The sequence below is a fragment of the Passer domesticus genome, chromosome 12, assembly GCF_036417665.1.
Source record: "Passer domesticus isolate bPasDom1 chromosome 12, bPasDom1.hap1, whole genome shotgun sequence".
Classification (NCBI taxonomy): Eukaryota; Metazoa; Chordata; class Aves; order Passeriformes; family Passeridae; genus Passer; species Passer domesticus.
Window position 1 is genome coordinate 3,277,838 of NC_087485.1, and position 21,809 is coordinate 3,299,646.

The 21,809-nt window shown below is 42.5% G+C and overlaps 1 protein-coding gene and 2 long non-coding RNA genes across 3 annotated transcripts; 2 read left to right on the forward strand and 1 right to left on the reverse strand.

The window, feature by feature from the left end:
• The first annotated feature begins 380 nt into the window (after window positions 1–380).
• Window positions 381–2,924, forward strand: LOC135279207 (uncharacterized). Its single transcript, XR_010346498.1, has 2 exons — window positions 381–474; window positions 2,680–2,924. It is a non-coding gene; the product is annotated as an uncharacterized LOC135279207 (long non-coding RNA).
• Window positions 2,925–3,819: 895 nt separating this feature from the next.
• Window positions 3,820–5,674, reverse strand: LOC135279205 (uncharacterized). Its single transcript, XR_010346493.1, has 2 exons — window positions 4,959–5,674; window positions 3,820–4,205 (listed from the first exon to the last, which is right to left on the reverse strand). It is a non-coding gene; the product is annotated as an uncharacterized LOC135279205 (long non-coding RNA).
• Window positions 5,584–21,597, forward strand: MLYCD (malonyl-CoA decarboxylase). The gene is made up of 5 exons (XM_064386367.1): window positions 5,584–6,107; window positions 11,528–11,640; window positions 12,657–12,813; window positions 13,293–13,442; window positions 20,285–21,597. Exons 1-5 carry the CDS (start codon window positions 5,625–5,627, stop codon window positions 20,816–20,818), a joined length of 1,437 nt encoding a protein of 478 aa, XP_064242437.1. The 5' UTR covers window positions 5,584–5,624; the 3' UTR covers window positions 20,819–21,597.
• Window positions 21,598–21,809: the final 212 nt, after the last annotated feature.

Here is a 21,809-nt window from a genome sequence, read left to right on the forward strand (position 1 = left end):
AATGTTTGGTGGGTTTTTTTTTAATTTCACACTTGTAGAAATGTTAAGAAACAAAACAAGGTGGAGGAAATGCACAGAAACAATCGAAATGGCCAAAATAAACATCACCTTTTTCTCACCATGATTCACTCCTGCAGAACTGTGGGGATAACGTGGAGACACCTTAGTGGTAATTGAGCTTTTAGAGGCCTTTAGAGCTGCTGACAGATTAATAGGCTGCTATCATAAATTCTGACATCCTTGCAATTTCTGCATTCCTGGATTTACACACAAACTGAACACTGTAAACACTTCAGTGCCTCAGCTGCAGCATTACACATCTGTTAAGGCTGCTGGTAACTTTATGAAATAACACCATGTCACAAAGCAAGTCAGCATTCTGCAATTAAACTGAGTCCAGGCACCACAACGATTCCAAGAGATAATTTTCCAAACTAATTGCCTCAAGGAAACTCCAGCAACACTAAAAATCAGGTCTGTTGAAGACAACAATGTAAAAACAGTACTTTCACTGCCAGCAGTATAAACACAAGAGGTTTTACAGAGTTTGTTTCCTGATTATTAAGTTGCATGCTGTGTAAAGCAATTATTACAGCTCTCGATTTCCCAATCTTTGTGTTTATTAAAACTAATGAACGCTTTTAGCATACAGGAGACTAAATAAATTTGCATAGGATTATAACAGGCAACATATACTCATCCCTGTAGGCTTAAACACGGACTGTAAAAGAAACATTTACCCAGTAAATAAGCAAACTGAAAGCTGAACTCCTCCTCCTTTAACTCAGTCCATGCCTGGAGTTGATTCGAAGTGGGCTGCAAAAATTCTGTAGTAAACTTCATAATCTGATGCAGATTTGTTTGACATAAGCCCTAAAATTGTGCTAAAATTAGTCTAGTAAGTTTTCCCATTCAATGAAAGCCTTATGGGCCAGCTTAGTTTCTGGTTTAGAAATTTCTAGAAGCTTAGAGACAGAAACATCAGATAGTACAGCAGACATCTCTAGCTCTACATCTAGAGATAGAGATGCTAGCAAAAAGCACAGAGAGGTTGGTTAGCCAGGGCAGTGCCAAGGTCTCACAGGGACAATCCAACACTGCCCAGGTGTTCCACAGAACAACATTTTCCTACAAAAACCAGGCACCGACTCCAATAAAACACCTGGATTGTCAGTGCTGCAGGTCAGTCATTTCCCTGTGCACGGCCCAGCTCTGTAACGAGCTATTCTTCCACTCCTTTGTGATGGAGAAGGTAAAGAAGAGAGCAGTGAAAAATGAAAGTTCCCTGGGGCTCTGTTCTGTTCACAGCCTGAGGCACAGCCCCAGGGAGTTCAGCCCCACAGCAGATGAACAGTTATGTCCTTTCCTAAAGAATCACAAATGTTTGGTTGAATTTCTCATCAGTTTCAGTGAGATTCCCTCCATATTTGAGTCTTGCAGCTTCCTCTTCCTCCTTGCTCTCTGTTCCAGGGTGTTTAAAAATCTAATTTTTACTGCAAGCTGGAGAACAGGGAGACAGCTTTTCACTCTTACACCCAGCCTTCCTCTTCTTTTTTCTGCAGGCTGGAAAGGAATTTCATTTAATACTTAGATGTCCAAATTCACACACACACACACACACACACACACACACACACACACACACACACACACACACACAAAATAAATCTGTCTCAGTAACGAAGGAGAAAAACTACAAACATCAGTTTGAAAAAACTGTTATAAGGAAGAATTTGCTACTATACTGAATGGGTTGTGCTATAAGCATAAAAGTTTCAGGAGAAAGTAGCTTAATATTCTGCCCTGTAAGATTCTGTCCATCTTCTATTAGAGCCAGACATAATTAAAAGTATCTGCTTAAATCTTTAGCCTCATTTTCCTCTAATGTGCCATCTAAGCCTGAACAAGAATTAATATCAAGGAGCTGAATGAGCTGGTAAATGCTAATAGAAGATATATCTAGGAATTGAATCACTAATGAAGACTTTTCCAGTGAGGAAAGTACAAAATAAGGAAAAAAGGAAGGGGATATTTGTAAAGAGGTGGTGGGGAAACAGCTCTGGCTAACATTTACCTTTTATTTTTCATACTAAAAGATAAATTAGGGGGTTTTTGCTCTTTTTCATGACACCAACATAAAGAGGGGAGGAAGAGTGGCTGGAAGCCTCTGTGGGAGCAATCTCTGTGCTAATTACAAGGATTCTGTGGTACCAAGGGGGATGTGCTCTGACTTGTAAATTCATGTACCACATTTCACTTTTATTTACTATCAACCCTCCAATGGCAAAATTGAGTATCAGACAATAAAGCAAATAAATTCAATGTTCATATGAATATTGGCATCTTTCAACATTGTATTTAGGACCCATGGCTGAAAATAAAAAAGTCTTACAAAGAGTTTAACTATGCCTTGAGATATTAGGGACATTTCTTAAAATCTCCAAGATCTTTGGTTTTCCTTAAAAAAAAATTGATAAAATGTTAGAAATGGTCCACTGTCAGTTATAAATATTCCTAAATTTGGTAGACAAAAAGGCATAGAAACCAGAGTTTTATGAAAAAAGTTCTGATTCTACAGCACCCTAAATAAAAACGCACAGGTTCATAATTATTTTAGAGAACTGCTGGATAGAAAGAGGTTAATCACTTGAAACAAATATTGCCATGATCTGATTTCAGGGGCAGACACCTCTGCTGTTCAGCACTTGGTGCCATTACCTGGAGAACAGCTCAGTGCAGGCAAATTAAACAAGAAAAACTCAGGAATGAAATCCTGAACCCAGGTAGAACTAAAGAAAACTGCGGTTGTGAGCACAGAGCTGATCCTGCTCTCATTTCAAGCCTCCTGTGCCTAAAGCCAGGTAATTCTATAAAACAATGCTGTATTTATCTAAAATTAAGATTAAAGCTGAACACTGCCTACAGCTCTGACAGTGGAATGTTGCTGTCTCATTTTAAACACCAGCTTGGGGAGCTGGAACAAAAGCACCCTCAGAAATGCCTGTTTGGAGGGGCTGAATAATTGAGGAGCAGAGCAAAAAGCTGAAAAGATCCTGCTTTTTACCCAGTAACTACAGCAAGTTTGCTTTTTCCAGTATCTTATGAGTTTTATGAACTCTTCAAAATGGGATACTCGCTCATTTAAAGTAATTTTACAAACTCTGTTCCGAGCTATTACAAAATGTGTTCAGAGCTTGCAGCTCAGCTTCCCACTCTGCAAGCCCTGTGGTGAAAACAGAACAAGAAACCTTTTATTTCCTCTTATCAGCCTGAAAAGGGCTGGTTTTCAGATGATCACATAGATAATTTTAATATTTTCTAGTAGATATTTAAAAAAAAACTTTAGTTTGAGAACTCAAAAAGAGAAAATTTTGTGTAAACTCTGTTATTACAGGAATAAGGCACCTTCAGCATAGGTAGGGTTTTGTCAGATTTTGTTTCCTGACAAATCTCCCTTGCATGAACACTTTGCAGGCACAAACACAGATTTATTGGAAATCATTGGCTCCATCTTGCTCCTTTTGAAGTGAACTGAGGCTCTCCTATTCTCTTGAATAATAGCACAGTCAGTTTCTCAGCTCAGAGTCCTGTCCTAAATACATTTTTGTGGCACTCTGCATGCAAGAGCAAATGCAGAAAAGAAACAAAACAAACCCCAAGCCACGGGACTGCCTTCATTTCCATCATGAATCAGTTTGTCTTTGCTATGGTGGCATTATTGAGCACAGAATTCAGGGCATGTATTTCATTTTTTTACCTAACATTCGAACAGATTAAAGACAAAAAAAAAATGAAAAAAAAGGATTAGATTGAGTAGGCTCAAATTGACTTTCCATCTTTTATTAGCTTGTCTTTTTGCTCAGAGACAGAATTTACAATTACTGAAGTGCAATTAGGCTCTTTCAATCTCCACTTTTCTAATAATAACATCCAGTTTTCAGAAATAAACGTTTTCAAGGATAAAGGTCCATGGTGGCAAGGCAGATCCGGGGGAGAAGGGCAGGAGTTTGGGATGAGGGGCCCCTGCAGCCTGGGCAGGGGTCTGAGAGCCCCAGGCTGAGGTGGAATGGGGCTCCTGAACCATGGAGAAGGTCCCAGGTGAGGCTGGGCAGGGCCACTGACATCTCGTGGTGCCCTCAGGTCCCGACAGCCAGAGATGTGTTTTCATTTTCCAAGCAGCAGCTGAAGCAGATAGTAAGTTTTCCCTGGGGGAAAAAAGAAAAAAAAAAAGTAAAAAAGAAATAGCAGAAGGTTTCAAAAGAAATGTCTTGCTTGACAAAGCCTTACAAGCTGCACCACAGAGGGTTCTGGGGATGAACAGCGCTGGCAGCTGGTTTTCATGGCCCCGGGTCATGCAAGAGAGCTCTGTTCTTGCAGGAATCCTACCCAAGGCCAATCTCAGAGTGCTGTCAGAATGGAAAGAACAGAAGCATTTCTATACAGGAGTTTTAAAAGGAATTGATCCTGAGAAATGCTGACCATTTTCTGGCAGGCTGGAGCGTTCATCTTTCATCACCACTCTTCCCCTGTGCTAACATCTCTATCTCAGGCTTCCTGAAATTTCAGACTCAGAAACTGAGCTGGTCCGTGAGGCTTACATTGAATAAAAAAGACTAACTAGACTAATTTTAGCACAGATTTAGGGCTTATGTCAAACAAATCTGCATCAGATTGTGATTAAGTGTATTACAGAATCATACACTGAACAAGCACAGCAGATTTAAGATCATTATTAAATATATAGAAGGAAAGTTCATTTTCTAGCTTAAAAAAATAAATAAACTCTGTCCACTCCTTTTTATAAAGCATGGCTAAAAATGTTTTTATTTTAGTTTTCAAGTAGAAAAAGCTGTACTTGTCTAATGCATCCCTATTTGAAACTGCAGAAGTGCTATTAAAAAAAAAAATCTATATTTGCATATGGAAATATCATCATGATTTTTGGTGGAAGCTCTTACCTACTCCTGTCTCCAAAGACACTGCCCTGGGAATCTGACACAGACAGAAACATTTTATCCCTGTACTGTCAAGGCTGCCCAAGGATGTGTGGGGTCACCACCCCTGGAGGTGTTTCTGTGCCCACATCTGGCATTCCTTGCTGTGGTTCAGGGGTAACGCTGCTAACTTGGACTGGATGATCCCAAAGGTCTCTTCCAATCCTGATGATTCACAGAATCACTGAATCAATTCGGTTGGAGAGGCCCTCTGAGATCATCAAGTCCAACTTCAGACCGAACTTCTCCATCAGAGCGCGGCACCAAGTGCCACCTGCAGGGAGGTGACTCCACCGCCCAAAGTCCAACCACCCTTTCTGTGAGGAAATCCCCGCTCACGTCCAACCTGGCCCTCCCCTGGCGCAGCCTGGCACTGTGTCGATACGACTCTACGGTTCCAAAGTGCAGCGCGGTGAGCTGCGAGGGCAGGGCGGTGCCGTGAGGGTACAGCCCGTGACCTCTGACCGCCACACTCAACATGGCGGCCGACACACCCCTCACACACCCCCAGCCCCGCCACGCTCTCCTCACTCCCCATTGGCCGGGCGCGCTGTCACTCCGCCGTCCGAGCCAATCAGCGCGCGCGGAGCGGCGCGGCGGGCGGCGCCGCGGCCTGCGGCGGTGTGCGGGATGAGGCGGCTGTGCCCGCTGCTCCGGGCCGCGCGCGGCCCGCGCCGCCTCTCGTCGGGCGCTCCGCCGGGCATGGAGGAGCTGCTGCGCCGCTCCGTGCCGCCGCTGCCGCCCTACGAGACCAAGGAGAAGGCGCCGCCGCCCCCCGAGCTGCGCGGCGCGGAGTTCGTGCAGTTCTACCGCGGGCTGCAGCCCGGGCCGCCCCGCGCCGAGCTCCTCACCCTCCTGGCCCGCGACTTCGGCGTGGAGCACGGGCGGGTGGCCGAGGCCGCCGCCAAGGTGCTGCAGGCCCGCGAGCAAGGCAGGGAGCCCGGGGCGCTGCTGCAGGCCGAGGACCGGCTCCGCTACTACCTGAACCCCCAGTACCGAGGGCTCTTCCAGCAGCTGGGCCGCCTGGAGGGCGGGCTGCGCTTCCTCGTGGAGCTCCGGGCCGACCTGGTGGAGGGGCTGGCGAGCAAGGCGGTGGATGGGCCGCACGTCAAGGTGAGGGCTGGCCTGGCCGGCTCCGAGGGAGTTTGGGGGATGCGGTTTGGGGCCTCGTGCTCGTGGGGCCGCGTTAGGCTGGGAGGCAGCCCCGGGAAGCCAGGTCACTGCTGGGGGCTTCGTGGTGCCTCAGTGCAGGGGGGACATGGCAGTGCTGGGTGGGTTCAGGGGACATGGCAGTGCTGGGTGGGTTCAGAGAAGGACATGGCAGTGCTGGGGTGGGTTCAGGGGACATGGCAGTGCTGGGGTGGGTTCAGAGGAGGACATGGCAGTGCTGGGTGGGTTCAGAGGACATGGCAGTGCTGGGGTGGGTTCAGAGGACATGGCAGTGCTGGGTGGGTTCAGAGGAGGACATGGCAGTGCTGGGTGGGTTCAGAGGACATGGCAGTGCTGGGGTGGGTTCAGAGGAGGACATGGCAGTGCTGGGTGGGTTCAGAGGACATGGCAGTGCTGGGGTGGGTTCAGAGCACATGGCAGTGCTGGGTGGGTTCAGGGGACATGGCAGTGCTGGGTGGGTTCAGGGGAGGAGAAGGGTCTAGAGGCCAAGTCCAGTGAAGAGCAGCTGAGGGAGCTGGGAAGGGGCTCAGCCTGGAGCAAAGGAGGCTCAGGGGGTCCCTGTGGCTCTGCACAACTCCTGCCAGGAGGGGACAGCTGGGGATCTTCTCCCAGGGCACAGGGACAGGAGGAGAGGGAACGGCCTCAGGCTGGGCCAGGGGAGGGGCAGGGTGGACATAAATAAGAATTTATTCTCTAAAGGGTGATTAAACATTGGAACAGACCCAGAGAGGTGGTGCAGTCCCCATCCCTGGAGATGTTCCACACACCACTGCTTATGGCACTTAGTGGCAGGGTGGTGATGCTAAAGGCTGGACTCGATGGACTTTTCCAACAGAAATGATTCCAGGCTCTCTGGAGGGACACAAGTGAGCCTGTGCCCAGGCCATGGCAGCAGTGGCAGCTGCCTGTGCTGACGCTCAGGAAGGAAGTGGCCCCAGCTATGAAGAAATACAGCGGCACTGGGAAGTGCTGGCACACAAAACATTGTTTTAAAAGTCAATTTGCAGTAGAGCTAGGCTTGATTATTTTTCATGGTGCTGTTTCAATTTTTGTCCTCTCTCTCTTATGTTCTTTTCATGTGTTCTGTTCCTTCTTTTCACCACAGGACATTGATTTTCCACTGTCTTTATAAACAGTTGAATTTCTGATGAGCTCTTGCAATGCACAGAGTGAAATTTGCTGCAGATCTGTTTCGTGGGTGCAGTTCTTCCTCTTGCTGTTCAGAACCCTCTCACCTGCAACATTTTACTTTTCCTGCATCAGCGTTTTCCTCTTGAGATTTGTTACTTTTTGCTTGCTTACTTCACTTTACTTATTTCAGCCCTTGAAATATGACTCTACTGAAAAATTTACAACATTATGATCTCAGGTAGAAAATCATTCAACGATTGCTTTTAAAATATTCTTCTTCTTTCCATAGGATTTAGAAAAAGTCAGTGAAAAGTTCAATTTGCTGACAAAAGATAATGAAAAAGAGAGCAATTTTGTCAAATTGATTTATCTATAAACCTCCTTCCATAATTAAGCAGTGGTTGGACTGTGTTTGTAATCTTGCTCTTGTGTTGATCTACTGGAAAAAAAAACAACAAAAAACCATCATTGTTAAAAATGTCTCCATCAAAAAGTGTTTAGTGTTTGCCTATCAAAAGTCCTGTGTAGCCATTTCATTAGTGCAGAGTTGATTTCAATTCTAACATAAAGACAAATGTGCAACAAGAGTTTTATAACCTCTGTATATTTGTGTCTGCACTGACAAGGAAGTGTGGGAATAAAATTAAACGGATCTCCGTGATGCTGGTGGAGAATTACTGAATGCATTATGTGGCCTCCTGGGATTTTGGTTTTGCTCAAACTGTCTAAAATATTTCTTAGTCAGTCCTTAGTTTTTTACTTTGTAATTGGAAAGGCTTATTAAAACCAGGATTGCCCATTGCTGTGTTGTAAATATGAAATATTTTTCTATTTTCTCAGCATTATCAGCATAAAAGCAGCTCAGACTGCTCCGATATTAGGTGATGAATGATTTCTATGTTGTGTTTGTTCAACAGATTGCAGTGAAATATCATATTTAAATCATATTTAAGTGATTAAGTCACTTGAAAGTGCTTGAGCACAATTTACTCATTGTCCAAATGAGCAGAAATGGGAGGGGGAAAGAAATAATGATTTTAATTTTAAGATGTCCAGTAATAAAAGCCACGAGAGCCAGTGCAGTTTTCAGCACTGCCATTATCACTGCAGTAATTACTATTAGCAATAAAAAAGCTGAAACCAGTCCCCTTTAATTGGTGTCACTACTGAATCCTGTTTTGCTGGTGGGAATATTCTTCGAGCATCTCACCAGGGATATTCTCTGTGTAGATTCTGAAGGTAATTTGGGGGGGAAAAATAAAAAAAAAATAAAAAAAAAAAAACAACAAAAAACCAACAGAATAAAAATCCCTGAAACCCCACCCAAAACAAACCAGATCAACCCACCCAGCACAGCCACCTGCAGATCTACTCTGATACTGCCAAGTATTTCCAAGTCCCAAATTAAATAAATCAAGTTGAAAACTTCAAACATTCCAAAAACAGGGGAAAACTCAATTCTTGTGAAGGGTATTTTATTTGGTAGTTTGAGAGGGAAAATGAAATAGTTTCCTCATCAGAGAAGTATTTCTTCTTAATAAAAAATAATTAATTGGAGGTTTTTATAAGAGTTTTCCCATTTGTTGCCCAAGAAATAGGTACTTGATGTGAAGATTAAAAAGGCTGTAATTTGCTGTCTCGTAGCAAGAACACGGAACGAGAAAAAAATAACCACAATTTATTAAACTTGGCTAGCAGAAATTGAAGTATAGCTGGTAATTTGAAATACTAATCTGAGTGTGTCTTATTGCTCAGATTTAACACTGGGATGCTGAATAATGAATGTGTTTGCTTTTCTTTTTAATGAAGTGTTGCAGATGTAATTTTTATGACTAAAAAGGCATCTGAAATGAAAATAAGAATTTACATACCACTAAATTTATAAAATAAGAGAAGCTGCCACTAAATCTGTAAAATAAGAGACCCAGACTTGAGCCTGGCCTTGTTGGGACAGGACATTTTAGGAAATGTCCTGTACATTGAGATATTAAACATAAGTAAGAATCTTGTTTAGATGACTTGAGTTAAACACAGTTTTGGATAGGGAAAGCTTTGATGTCTTTCTGCACTAAAAAGTTTTGTCAGCCCAGAATCATGGAATCCTGGAAGGGTTTGGGTTGGGAAGGACCTTAAAGCCCATCCAGTGCCACCCCTGCCCTGCCACTGTCCCAGGGTGCTCCAATCCCCAATGTCCTACCTTGGGACATCCCAGGGATGGGGCGTTCCCTGTGCCAGGGCCTCCCCACCCTCTCAGGGAGCAGTTTATTCCTAATGTCCCATCTAAACCTGCTCTCTTGCAGTCTGAAGCCACTCCCTGTGTCCTGTTCTCCAGGCCCAGCTGGGGCTGGACTCAGTGATGGTGGCAGGTCCCTTCCACCTGGAGCCATTCAAGCTCCTGCACAGTGCCCTGTTTTATAAAACTTTATTATTCACAGCTGACAGGTTGTTTGACTTGTAATTCCCCATAAACAATATTTATCATAACTGAAAGCACATGTGCTTCTGCTTTGCTTACAGCTGCATTGCTTTTGTCCAGCTGCACCCTGCAGTTAATGAAAACAGCCATTGGTGTCCCTTGCTAAGCCTTCAGAGGAGCAGAACTCATGGCTTCAGTGCTTCCCACTGTCCCATTCTCCATGCATGTCCTGAGCTCCTCCTGAGCTCGTGACTGCAGGAGATGCAGAGCAGAATGTGGGAATGCTGCCAGCGGGAGTGCTGCCATCCTTTCCCTCTGCCTGCTGCACTGCAGCTGAACTGCTGCTCAAAAAGCACGTGCATGGCAAGAGAGCCTGAAGAATCTGTTCCTTTGCCCCCACATCTCACAACTCCAGCTTGTTTTTCTGGTTTACAGTGTGGCCCTACAAAAGAAAACAAACCAAACAATCCTGGAGTGCCTGGAGACTTCCACTACACCGTGGGGTATTTGACCAGAGTGATTTATGGTTATTGTCAAAAAACTTCAGAGCTGTGCAGAAAGAAGGATTCACAGGGGAGGTACCTTAAAGTCAGAATAAACAAACCAATCAGCATATATTTGTTTAGAAAAAAGGTATTGAAAATAAGTTATCATGGAGAACAGAATTGTTCAGTGCAGATGAATGGCTGTTTCTTCTGGGTTTGAAAATCTTTTTTCTAGTATGTTAAGGAATAAACCTGTCCTTTTATTCAGTCTTGGAAAACTTGCAGCAGTTACTTTGGCCAGCAGAAACCAGCTTTGATGTTTGTTTTTTGACAAGTGGCTCTATAACCTAACTTGATTAGGTTACAATAGGAAATATTTTTACTTTTTAGGACAGTCCTGAGACTACATCTGAGCTTAGGGAAAATGTTTTAGGTTTTCTGATTAGATGTATATATTTTTCCAGTTGTTTTTCTTTAATGTAGCATGCTAAAGTACATTGGAGCTTAATTTTTATCTCTTCTTTGTGCAGCAGTAGCCATTTAATAAAGTTTGAATGGAAGATGAGGAGTTTTTGTTTTGAAGTAAATGGTTATTAAGTTAGTTTCAGGTAAGCCCAGGTTTCTATCAGGCTGTTGGTAAGTTGGTATCACATTGTGTCTTGTGTACAAGGCAAATGGAAAAAAGCAGAACAAGCTCTGGGATCTCTTTTAGGGATATTCATGCTGTGCTGAGTTCAAGAATACTTGTTAAATTCAAATAAATTTAGACAGGAAATCTTTAATAATACAGGCAGCAGGGAATTGGTAGGGAATATAAAAATCACTATTACAGTGAATCACTGTTACAATGAAAGGGTTTGACATTGCAGTTGGGTTTCATCTCATACTGTTCCAAAGCTGGTTTGATTTTCCAGTTCTATTGTCTTATGCTGCTGGGTTTTATTTTTCTTGCTCAAATATTTTCATGTTTTTAGAGAAGAAAAATTCTGTCTGCATCCTATTGAAACATATTTCCACTGTACTGAAATCTGAGCCACCGTGAGACTGCAGCCCATGGTCAAATTTGCTCAAAACCTTCTACCCATTGTCTGCTTTTTGTCCACAGTGTTTTTCCTGATCTTCCCTGTCCCTGCTTGCACTACAGACAATCCCTTCAAGGATTTTCCTGGTTCAGTCCTGGACTATTTTGTGGTTAATCTCCTCAAACAGATCTATAAGTTTCCTTTAAGCTCCCAGTGTTGTAGTTGGAGTCAATCAGGGTTATCTTCACTCACATTTCCATGTTCTGCCTTGCTTGTTCAGCAGCTCATTCCTTCTTTGTTCTGTTACAGGAAATGAATGGAGTTCTCAAGAACATGCTCTCAGAGTGGTTCTGCACAGGATTCCTCAACCTGGAGCGGGTCACGTGGCAGTCACCTTGTGAAGTGCTCCAGAAAATCAGTGAGTAAGTGCTAAAGGCTGCAAGGAGTCCCTGATGGAGAGTTTGGGACTTCTGTTTTCAAGACTCTGCTTCTCGGAGCTGAAGGCAAAGTATAATTATGAAATATTTGCATTAACATGCTGAGAGCCCAATTTAAAAACAGATTGAAGTAAAGAGTAAAGGGATCATTTGTGCCATAATTTGATCCTGTAGCTCCCACACTGCTCTGGTAGAGTGTTGTCTTTCCTTCCAACTTTCTCAGTTACTCTTCCCACATTCCCAGAGGTGCTGCAGTGGTTTTGGCTGGAGCTGGTGAGGTGCACAGGATCACCTGTAAAATACATGTGAAGAGAGCACCTTGGTTTTTATGCAGAGTGCTCTACAACATTGATTTCTGAATCTGTAACATTGATTTCTGAATCTGTAACATTGATTTCTGAACCTACAGCATTGATTTCTGAACCTGTAACTGATTTCTGAATCTGCAACATTGATTTCTGAACCTACAGCATTGATTTCTGAATCTGTAACATTGATTTCTGAACCTACAGCATTGATTTCTGGATTTATACCAAATAGTCAAAGTTGTGAAGTTGAAAATTACTACATTATGTAGTGGACTGCCTTACTGTATAAAATCTTGAAGAAAAATAATCTCTGGGATGTTCTGAAAGTACATTACTTAAGTGTTGATGAGACAAAGAGAACTCGTACAAGCTGAATATTCCAAATAAAAATAATTAGTAATATTTAATTAATATTTGAGATAATTTGGCAAACACACCAGTGAGTGGGTGTGCAATATTCCTTTACAATCCACTTTGGCCCAGCTTGCTGACAATTTTACATTATTCACAGCCTGATTCTTGTTTTTTGATTGGAAAGTTTTTGTCACTGACATCAGCGGGAAGAGCACTGGGCTTGTAGGGCAGCTGACCTCTATTTTAAGTAATAATGACAATAACAATTTTAATAACAATGATAATAATGATAATAAATTAATGATAATAGTAATTTTCTTTTTAAATTCTCTCCTTGAGTTCTGAAGCTGTGCACCCTGTCAGAAACTGGGTTGATATGAAGCGTCGAGTTGGGGCCTACAGAAGGTGCTACTTCTTCTCTCACTGTGCCATCCCAGGAGAGCCACTGATTGTCCTGCACGTGGCACTGACCAGTGACATCTCCAGCAACATCCAGGTACAGCCACTGAGGCATTTAGGTCACAGCAAAGTGCTCAAATTGCAGTGTGCTTATTTAAAAATCCACAGTTCCCTATAATTTGGCAATGTTTGCTTTTGTTTTATCTTTTTAGAGATGAGAGAATTAGCTCGTAAAAATTACAGGGATATTTTGTCTGTCTTGTGTATTATGGAAATTGAAATTTTGAGGGTTTGCTCAAGAGCAAGAAGAATAAGAAAAGATAAGAAATATATAGAGAAAATGAGACCAAAATTTCAAAGTGGTTGCAATTACTTCTGAAAACTTTAAACTATGTTACAGTTTTTCTCTTCACTTACTAATTAATAAGAAGCTGTTCCTACTTTTTTATCAGATTTTTATTGTTAATTAATAAAACAGTGGAAAAAGTGTTAATGCATTTAAAAGTTAAAAACCTCCCCATAATGCTGATGATAACTATTATTAACATTTTTTATTTTTAATCCTTCTTTTCCCAGACCATAGTGAAAGAAGTGCCACCTTTAGAGACAGAAGATCCAGACAAAATCACAACAGCCATTTTCTACTCCATCAGTTTGACCCAGCAGGGCCTGCAGGGGGTGGAACTTGGGACTCACCTCATCAAAAGAGTTGTCAAGGAGCTGCAGGTGGGTGTGCAGGGGGGCTCAGGGCCTGTTTGCCCAGCTTGGTTTAGTTCTCAGGGCTTCCTTCCCTTGGAACTTCTTCCCTGGCAGCTTTTGGAGATGTGGAGAGCTGGAAGAGCATTTCCTGCTCTTGGCTGATGTCTGCCAGATGTGGATTCTGTTCCACAGCTGGCATGGTCAGTGTGAATTCCTTGTGTGGTTGCCTAGAGTAAGGTAAGAACATTTCTGCTGGAGGTGGCTTTGGCAGAGCTCTGTTTGCTCTGATTCAATTCAGGTTCTGCTCTGATACAATTCAGTTGCCTCTCAGTTGAGTGCTATGAGCCTGATCAAGATATTCTCTCTTCAAAGTACCTGACTCTGCCTTTTCCAAAATCTTACAGCTGCTCCAGGAACAGAAATACTTCCTGTTCATTAATTAGTTAATTGCTTTGTTTGTTATACTGAATTGCCACTGGTTATTTATGCAGTGTGCATGTGTGCCCTGAATACATCTATTGAGAAAATAAACAGGAGAGAGATTTCTTTGCCCAGATCTGTCTTGCAATATAGTACAGAAAATGTCTTTAAAGAATCTTTCACTCTCTGCCAGCCAGTTCTGTGAATTTAGATAATATCATTGCAGGCTAAGGGATTATTGTTAATAGCTTTAGTACATGGAGAACCTTCTTCCAAGCAACTGGAGAAAGGAATGAAAATCCATGTACAGAGTGGTGTGAGAGAGCCAGTCACGTTCCTGCACTGAGCACACTATTTTATTTAATAGTCTTTACTACTTAAATTGCTGACAAATCTAGCACTTAAAAGTAATGATCACTACTTGTGTTTATATTCATTGTTTGACATCTGGATTAGTCATGATGTAAACTGTCTGTGATTTAGAACTTCTGTTCTACTTACAAAAATATCTTTAAATTGGATGCTCTAAACTTCTACTGCCAGAAAGTGATAGATTATTTAATTGCTGAATCATAGCTGGCTGCCCTGAAGTAGTTTTGGTTGGGTTTTCTTTTCTTTTCTTTTATTTTTAATGGATATTTTGGCTGAATTTTGTTGCTTCTTGCTTTTGGAATGGTTTTTAGATTAATTGTTGAAAGTGCAGTAGTCCAGGTATAATTAGGCCATGCCATCTGTCTGATCTTGACTGAGGGGAAATTGGAATAAATTCATGCAGTTATCTGCTTTCACATCTGAAAAATAATTTCTGGATAATTGAGTTGCTCTCATAAAATAACCCTATTGACATTGTATCTGTCCATCACTAATTGCTTGCAACACCAGCAGAGTTGTGAGTTACAAAGGCAAACAGGCACATCAGGCTTAGATAACCTAATGCAGGTTTTAAAATTCAGTGTGTCCAACAGAAGAGTGTGTTTTTTATTTCTACTTAAGCCAAAGTTTTTGTATTTCAGTGTTTGAAACCCAGCCCCTCTTTAGTGTTCATCAAAGGAAACCGCTTGCTGAGGTGCCTTTAAATACATTTTAATCATAAAATTAATCCCTCAGTCTTTAACAACTTCTTAATATTGAAAACTTGAGTGCTTTCCATGCAATGCCAAAGGTGGAGATCTTCCTCCCTACTCAAATTTCCCACACTGCTGAAAGGTGTTGTGAAAAACCTGCTGGTAGGACATTGTTGTGTGACAAATTGGACGTGGACTGAGGTGTTTGTGTGAGGTCTGTGTGCACAGGTTAAAGGTACAACAACCTCTGCATTGCCCTACACCATTCCTGTTTGGAAGGGAACCACCCTAGGGCTGAAGAAGATAGAAAGAATAACCCAGGAATATTTATTCATTGGGGATGTGGCTCTCCAATAGTTTTTTCTTCACTGTTTGATGTTCACGTTTTTCTTTCTCCTGTTCTTCACACTCCTCCATGCTTTCTCCACCTTCATTCCAAAATGTTGTCCTTGAGTTTGTCTTGAGTGGTGCAAGAACCATTTCCTACTGCACATTTTGCATCTGTGAAGTGAATTTAAATCATTTTTCTGTTCTTCCCACAATGGTTTCATGCTCTTCTACAAGGCCTCCTCGTTCAGCTTCCGCTGCAAACCTTGTGTCTCCCATCTCAGGGGACCTCACCCCTCAGAGGAGAGAGACCCTCTGCATTTCAGCTTCAAAATACTTCCACTGTGGAATTTCCACAAAGTCAGGGTTGTTCAGGCCAAAGGCAGGGCATGCAATGAGTAAATACTCTTGGCAGCCTGTTTTGCCTGGCTCCCAAAATTCTGGAAGTCCTTTTTCTGTGGATTAATTGCACACATGTGCTCCCTTTCTCTCTGCTCAGGTGCAGCAAAGGGCTTGCCAAGGTTGTCTCTATTCAGGCTGGACATAATTCTTGGGAGCAGAATTACAGTCACTTCAGGAGGGACAAATGGTGTGCAGGAGTGCTGAGTGGACTTGGTGACAGCAGCTGAAACAATCCAGCCTCAGCAAAAAACTCCTGGGTCAAAAATTACATCTCATTAAGCCAGTGTCCAGCAGCCTTTGAAAAAATAGATGGGTGAGGTCTCTGATAGGAAGAGGGTTTTTTATATCACCTTTGCATGCCTTTGCAATAAACAAACCTTTTTTTCAAGTGCTGATAAATCTACAAGTGTTCCAGGTTACAGAAGCTGAGACTCTCTCTAATTTAACTGGTAATAAAATGCATTTGAAAGGGTTGAAGATTTTGTTTTTCATTTTATTTAAATTGATGATTGAGACACTTTTATAACTTACCATTTGAGCTAACTTTTGTGGGTATCTGGTCTGCAGAATTCTGTTTGAGTTGTGCTGTCCCAAGGTGCTGCAAGCTCTTAAAACTTCTTTTATCCTCCAGTAAAAATCTTTTATCTGACTTCTACCTTAGTGTAACCTGCTCTGACACTTCTACTTGTAAGTGCCACTGTAACCTCCAGACTGAAATCCCAGCTGTCATTCTTCATGAGGAAAACTCCAAATTGGACCTGTCATGAATGTATATTAGGTCAGGAAAAGACATGTACAAAGTTAGGGTGTGCTGAGAACCCCTCTGCATCAAAGCCTTCATCTGTCAGGATTTCAAAAAACTCTACTGAAACCTTGATCTAAAGTAGAAAATGATGGCTGTAAATCTAGTTAATACCATGCTCCTTAATGTCTCATTAATGCACAATTAAAATAGAATTTAATTTTTTTTAGAAATCTTCTTGCTAATTTGCCTGAACTGGACACTGCTAAACATGAGCATGTGTGGGGCAGCACTTGTCACCTTCAAAGGATGCCAAGCACTGATTCCCTCCTGAAGGCATTCCTTAAAAATGGGTTTTTCCTAGGATTATTGGGAAAACTGGTGGGGATTTCACGTCCCAGGTCTGAGCACTGTTAGTTTGAGGCACTGAGTACAAATTGATGGCTGCTGCTTTTGAGTCTCACTAATTTAAGCAGGTGGAGGATGGATGAAGTTGAGGCACACAGTGGGGTCCTCAGTTTCCCCTCTGTGCACAGTTTGCAATTGGAATCCTTAACCTTTACCTGGACATGAAGGTTTGGCATTTGCCCCAGGAATTGTTCTGTATAGTTGGGTAAAGGGGGGATATTCTGGAGATCAGAATTGGGCCTGGTGTCACCTACAAGGGGCATCCTGGGAGAAGCTGTGCTGCTCTCAGGAGCAGATTATTCTGGTTTTGGCAGTTTCTTGACAAAAGTTTGCTGCACAGATAATATAGAAGGGGTTTGTGTACAGGCTTCTGTTGTTTCTGAGCATATCCTGTTGGGATTATTTTGGGATGAATTCATTAGGCCACTGATACCACTTTGATCCCAGTTCTCCCTGCACAAATCTGGGAATAGGCTGTGTAGGCATTCTGTGCAGTCTCTTGTTTATATTAATGTATATAAAGCAGGGAGCAGGCAACAAAAAATGATCTCTTGTATTTCTGAAATTGAAGCTTGTGTTGTTCCCAGAAATGAATTGGATTTTGAAACTATTTCAGACAACTACAAAAAAGCAAACAAACCCCAAATTGAGTGCAGGCAGATCATTTCTAGCAAGCTGATAGGTGCTGGTGAACGAGGAGGTGGATGGATTTCTCATTAGCCAGACATTTAATTCCCAATGTGTTTATAGCCACTCTAAGCAGTCTGTGGCTCTGCAGAAGGTACATCATGGCAATTCAGTCAGCAGATGACAGACACAGATAACTGTGCTGAAGCCTTTGAGAAAACTGCTTAGGATTTTATTGCCTGTGGCATTTGAGGGAGAAAACTGATAGCTGCTGTGTGACTCAATAGAATGCTCAACAATTGGTGGCAGATTTTAGCTTTCTGCTTGGGCTGTTGATAATTGCTACCTTAATTTGATCTAGGTGACCTGGGGAGATCATAATTTCCAAAACAGGCTTTGATTTCATTGATGAAAAATGTGACCTTGGACTGCAGCTTTCAGAGTGCAAGACAGTTTCAGATGAGATAGGGATAATGGGAGAAATCTGTCCTCTTCTGCAAGGAAAGGAAAAGGAAAACAACAGCAAAAAACAACGATCAAACACAGAAATCTACCCCGAACCAAAACTAGCAGCTGTTTCTTAATGGTGTGTGGGTTTCTGACAGGAAAGTAAACATTAATGGATTTCCACCAATAGCCCTAGAAACCAGCACATCAATTTAGCAAAACATAAATGTGCCCACTCCAGTGCATTTATTTATTTTTCCATTAGAAATGGGTGCCTCAGATAAGCTTCTGAATAAAGCTTTTATCAGATATGTAGTAGCTGGTACTGTCACTTCAAAATGGGGTCACTTCCCCATGTCTTATCTGTCCTGAGAAGTAAAAAACCCACAATTTGCCATTTGGTGTTTTTAATAGAGTAGGAGCTACTAACCTGTGAAGTGTTTGGGGCTGTCTTGGTGAGCAGGTCACTCCTGAAAGGGGTGATGAACAAGGAGCAGTCACTGTCCCCAGGAATCCCTGTCAATTGTTTCATTAGGAACTTGGCAGAGGTTGTTATTACCACAGGAGAGGGGAGGAAATAATTCATTGTCCCTTTTGTCATGGTGGGTGGTGCACAGGTGTCCTTGGGCTCTGCAGGCTGGGAGGTGGGATTGGAATTGGGATTGGTACCCTGTGGAAGCTCCTGAGTGAGAACCCTGTCAGCTTGTTCAGGAGCAAAACAGAAGTGTAAGAGATGGCTGTAAAGGAACTTTTTAATTTTATGAAATTCACGTGCAAGGAAACCTGATGGTTGGATTGCACAGATGGTGTTAAGGACATCAGCTTTGGAATTACTCTTAAAAATAAACTATCATCATGTCTTTTAGTGGAAACCTGGAAAAAGCTTCTATTTCTTGAATTTCACAATCTGAGTGTGGCAGTTGTAGCAGTTGTGAGCATGACCCAGTCAGGATCTCCTGGGAGCTCTGATGACAAAAATGCTGTTTTGTTCAATAAGATATAGAAATGAGTGGTTTTAGGAAATAATTTGCTTGGTTTTCTTTATCTGTTCTCTGAGATGAACTGAGGTGTTTCTTTGATAAGGTGTAACTTGATCTGCTCTTCTTTTCCTGCCTGGTCCCAGAAGAATTCTGAGGCTGACATGTCTAAATAACAAAGAGCTTCATCTCAGGGCAGGTGACCCAGCCGTGCCACCAAGCCGCAGGGCTGGCTGTGTGTCACACTGCTGGACGGCACAGGACAGCAGGGCCGTGTTTGGGAAGCTGCAGTGGCAAGGGAGGAGGTTGTGAGAATCCAGAGATGGCTGCAGCCTCCCGGAGCAGGCTGCAGGTGGCAGCTGTGCAGCTCAGCAGCAGCCAGGAGCTGCAGCTCTCACAACCTGGCAGCGCCAGCTGAGCCCTGATGGCTTTTTAATGGTTACCTCGGTAATCCTCGAGGTAGAAAAAGCGCCATTTGTAGTCATTTAAAGACAATTTTCTGCTGACATTAAGATGCTTCTGTAATGTTGATGAATGTCTTGGTTCTTACCATTTCTTCTGTTGGAACAGTAATTAAACCAGCGCTGGGGTGGTTTCAGTTCAGCTCTGTTTTCCTTCTGTTCCTGGGCTCCTCACTCCTCCAGGAGGGTTGCCTGATGCATTTCGTGTTCATTCCAAGTGACAGTGACTTTATTCTTCACACTGGTGAGCCCCAAAGCTAACACCGTTTTCCTTATGTATGTTTTGCTTTACATGATTTCATAGTTAGCAAGGTTTAATCAGAAATTAGCAGGAGTAGAGAAGAAGTTTTATGTGGTTAAAACAAGTGTTATATTTGCAGTAAAAGAAATATTCACACACTTTGTATTTCTTGCTGGTTTAGGGAATATCATTAAAGGCACATGGCCTTTATAAAGAACTTCATTCAAAACTTCAGGAAATACTTCTTTCCATAAAAATCTAAAAATAGTACCTCTTGATTTTACAATAGACTAAAATAATAAACTGCCCTTGATATATAAAAAAGTTATAGATGAAAAATAAATAGTATTTAAATGGTTTTCCAAACTTGCATGTCTATTAAAAAAATACTCTCCTCAGAATCACTTCTTTATGGCCTGTGATTTTATGTTTATTTCTGCCTGTAAAAGGATAACAGCAGAACCCAGTGGTGTTAAGTACTGCAAAAGTGCTTTTATAGAGATGGTGTGTGAGGAATGGATTCAGTCAGTGTTAAATTTTTCTGCGTGCTCCCAGTGCCTTCTCATCACTAACCTGTTACTGCCAGGGGGATTTTTTGCCATTTTTTTGTGTCCATGTGTATCAGTGGCTTCTCAGATTCCCTGGTTTTCACTTGCCAAAAACCAAAGGCCAGCAGCTGCCCCTTGACTCAAACTTCCCTGTGCCAATCATGACCCAACTCGTGATTTATTTTTTCTCTCCTTTTGCCTGCAGAAAGAACTTCCTCAGATAGAAACTTTCTCCACACTTTCACCTATCCCAGGATTCACAAAATGGCTCGTTGGTCTCCTCTCCTCCCAGACAAAAGACCAGGGAAGGAATGAACTTTTCACAGAATCTGAATGGCAGGAAATCTCTGAGCTCACAGGAGACCCCACCAGCAACACCCTAAAGAAACTCTTGAACACCAACGAGTGGGTGAGGTCAGAGAAGCTGACTGAGGTGCTGCATTCCCCCCTGATGAGGCTCTGTGCCTGGTACCTGTACGGGGAGAAGCACCGGGGCTATGCCCTCAACCCCGTGGCCAATTTCCACCTGCAGAACGGCTCGGTGCTCTGGAGGATCAACTGGATGGGGGACACCAGCCCGCGGGGCATCGGGGCCTCCTGTGGCATGATGGTCAACTACAGGTATTTCCTGGAGGAGACAGCCTCCAACAGTGCCCTGTACCTGGCCTCCAAGCAGGTCAGAGCCTCCGAGCAGGTGCTGGCCTTGGTGGCCCAGTTCCAGCAGAACAGCAAGCTCTAGGGGGACACCCTCAGCACTCACAGCGGGTGCTGCTCGCTGTGAGGAGCTGGGCTCACCTGCAGTGTCTTGCTTCACTCAGAATGTACCTTGTGGGACAAATGTGCTCAGTGTTACCTGGGTTATCAGGTATGGCTCACAAGGCTGTGTACTCCACCTGCTTGGAGTTGTGTGTTAACGGAGAGTAAAATCCTCTTCATCAGGTACAGCCCAGGGGTAAATAAAAAAAATAAATACCTGAACCGACATTATTCTGTTGGTAATAAATTGTATAAGCTGTCTTTGAAAGGAGCTGCACTTTTCTGTCAAAATGCTGCTATAGATTGTTCAGAACCAAAGTACCTGGAATAAAGGTAAATTTGGGGTCAAATATATTATCAAAACAGCAATCTACAGTTTTATTTCTATAATATCTGTCTTTTGCACCCTCCGAAAAATCTCATGTAAAACGTCCTGGTATTTTCCTGTTTAAATCTAAAACTCACTGAATCTTTGCTTTGCTGGAACGTGGAAAAGCCTTGCACTAATGTTGAAAAATCAGGATCTCAGTGCAGCAGGTATGTTATGTTAGATTTGCATGTTTTGGCTGCTAAAATTTAATGAGCAATAAGGAAGTGTTCAGACAGGAGAGAACGAGCCAGACTGTTATTGGGAATCACGTGAGGAGTTTCTAAATATGTATATTATTTGTTGGCTCTGGTAATGTTTTAAGTTGATAAAGAGCTTTTTTAATAACGAGATAGGTGTGATTTATAAACCAATAAAACAAACTTTCTCAATAAGTCATGTTTGTGGATTTCAGCATCCCCCTCCTTCACTCAGTGATCCTCCTTCACAACAGTTTCACCACACAGTGAACACTCAGGACACTCCTAATTTTAACAGTGAGCAGGGCTTGGCTCCATTCTCTTGTACTTTCTAATCTTTCTCAACTGCCTTAGAATTCAGGTTTCAAAATTTAGCTGCTTGTATAAACATAGTCAAACCATTCTTG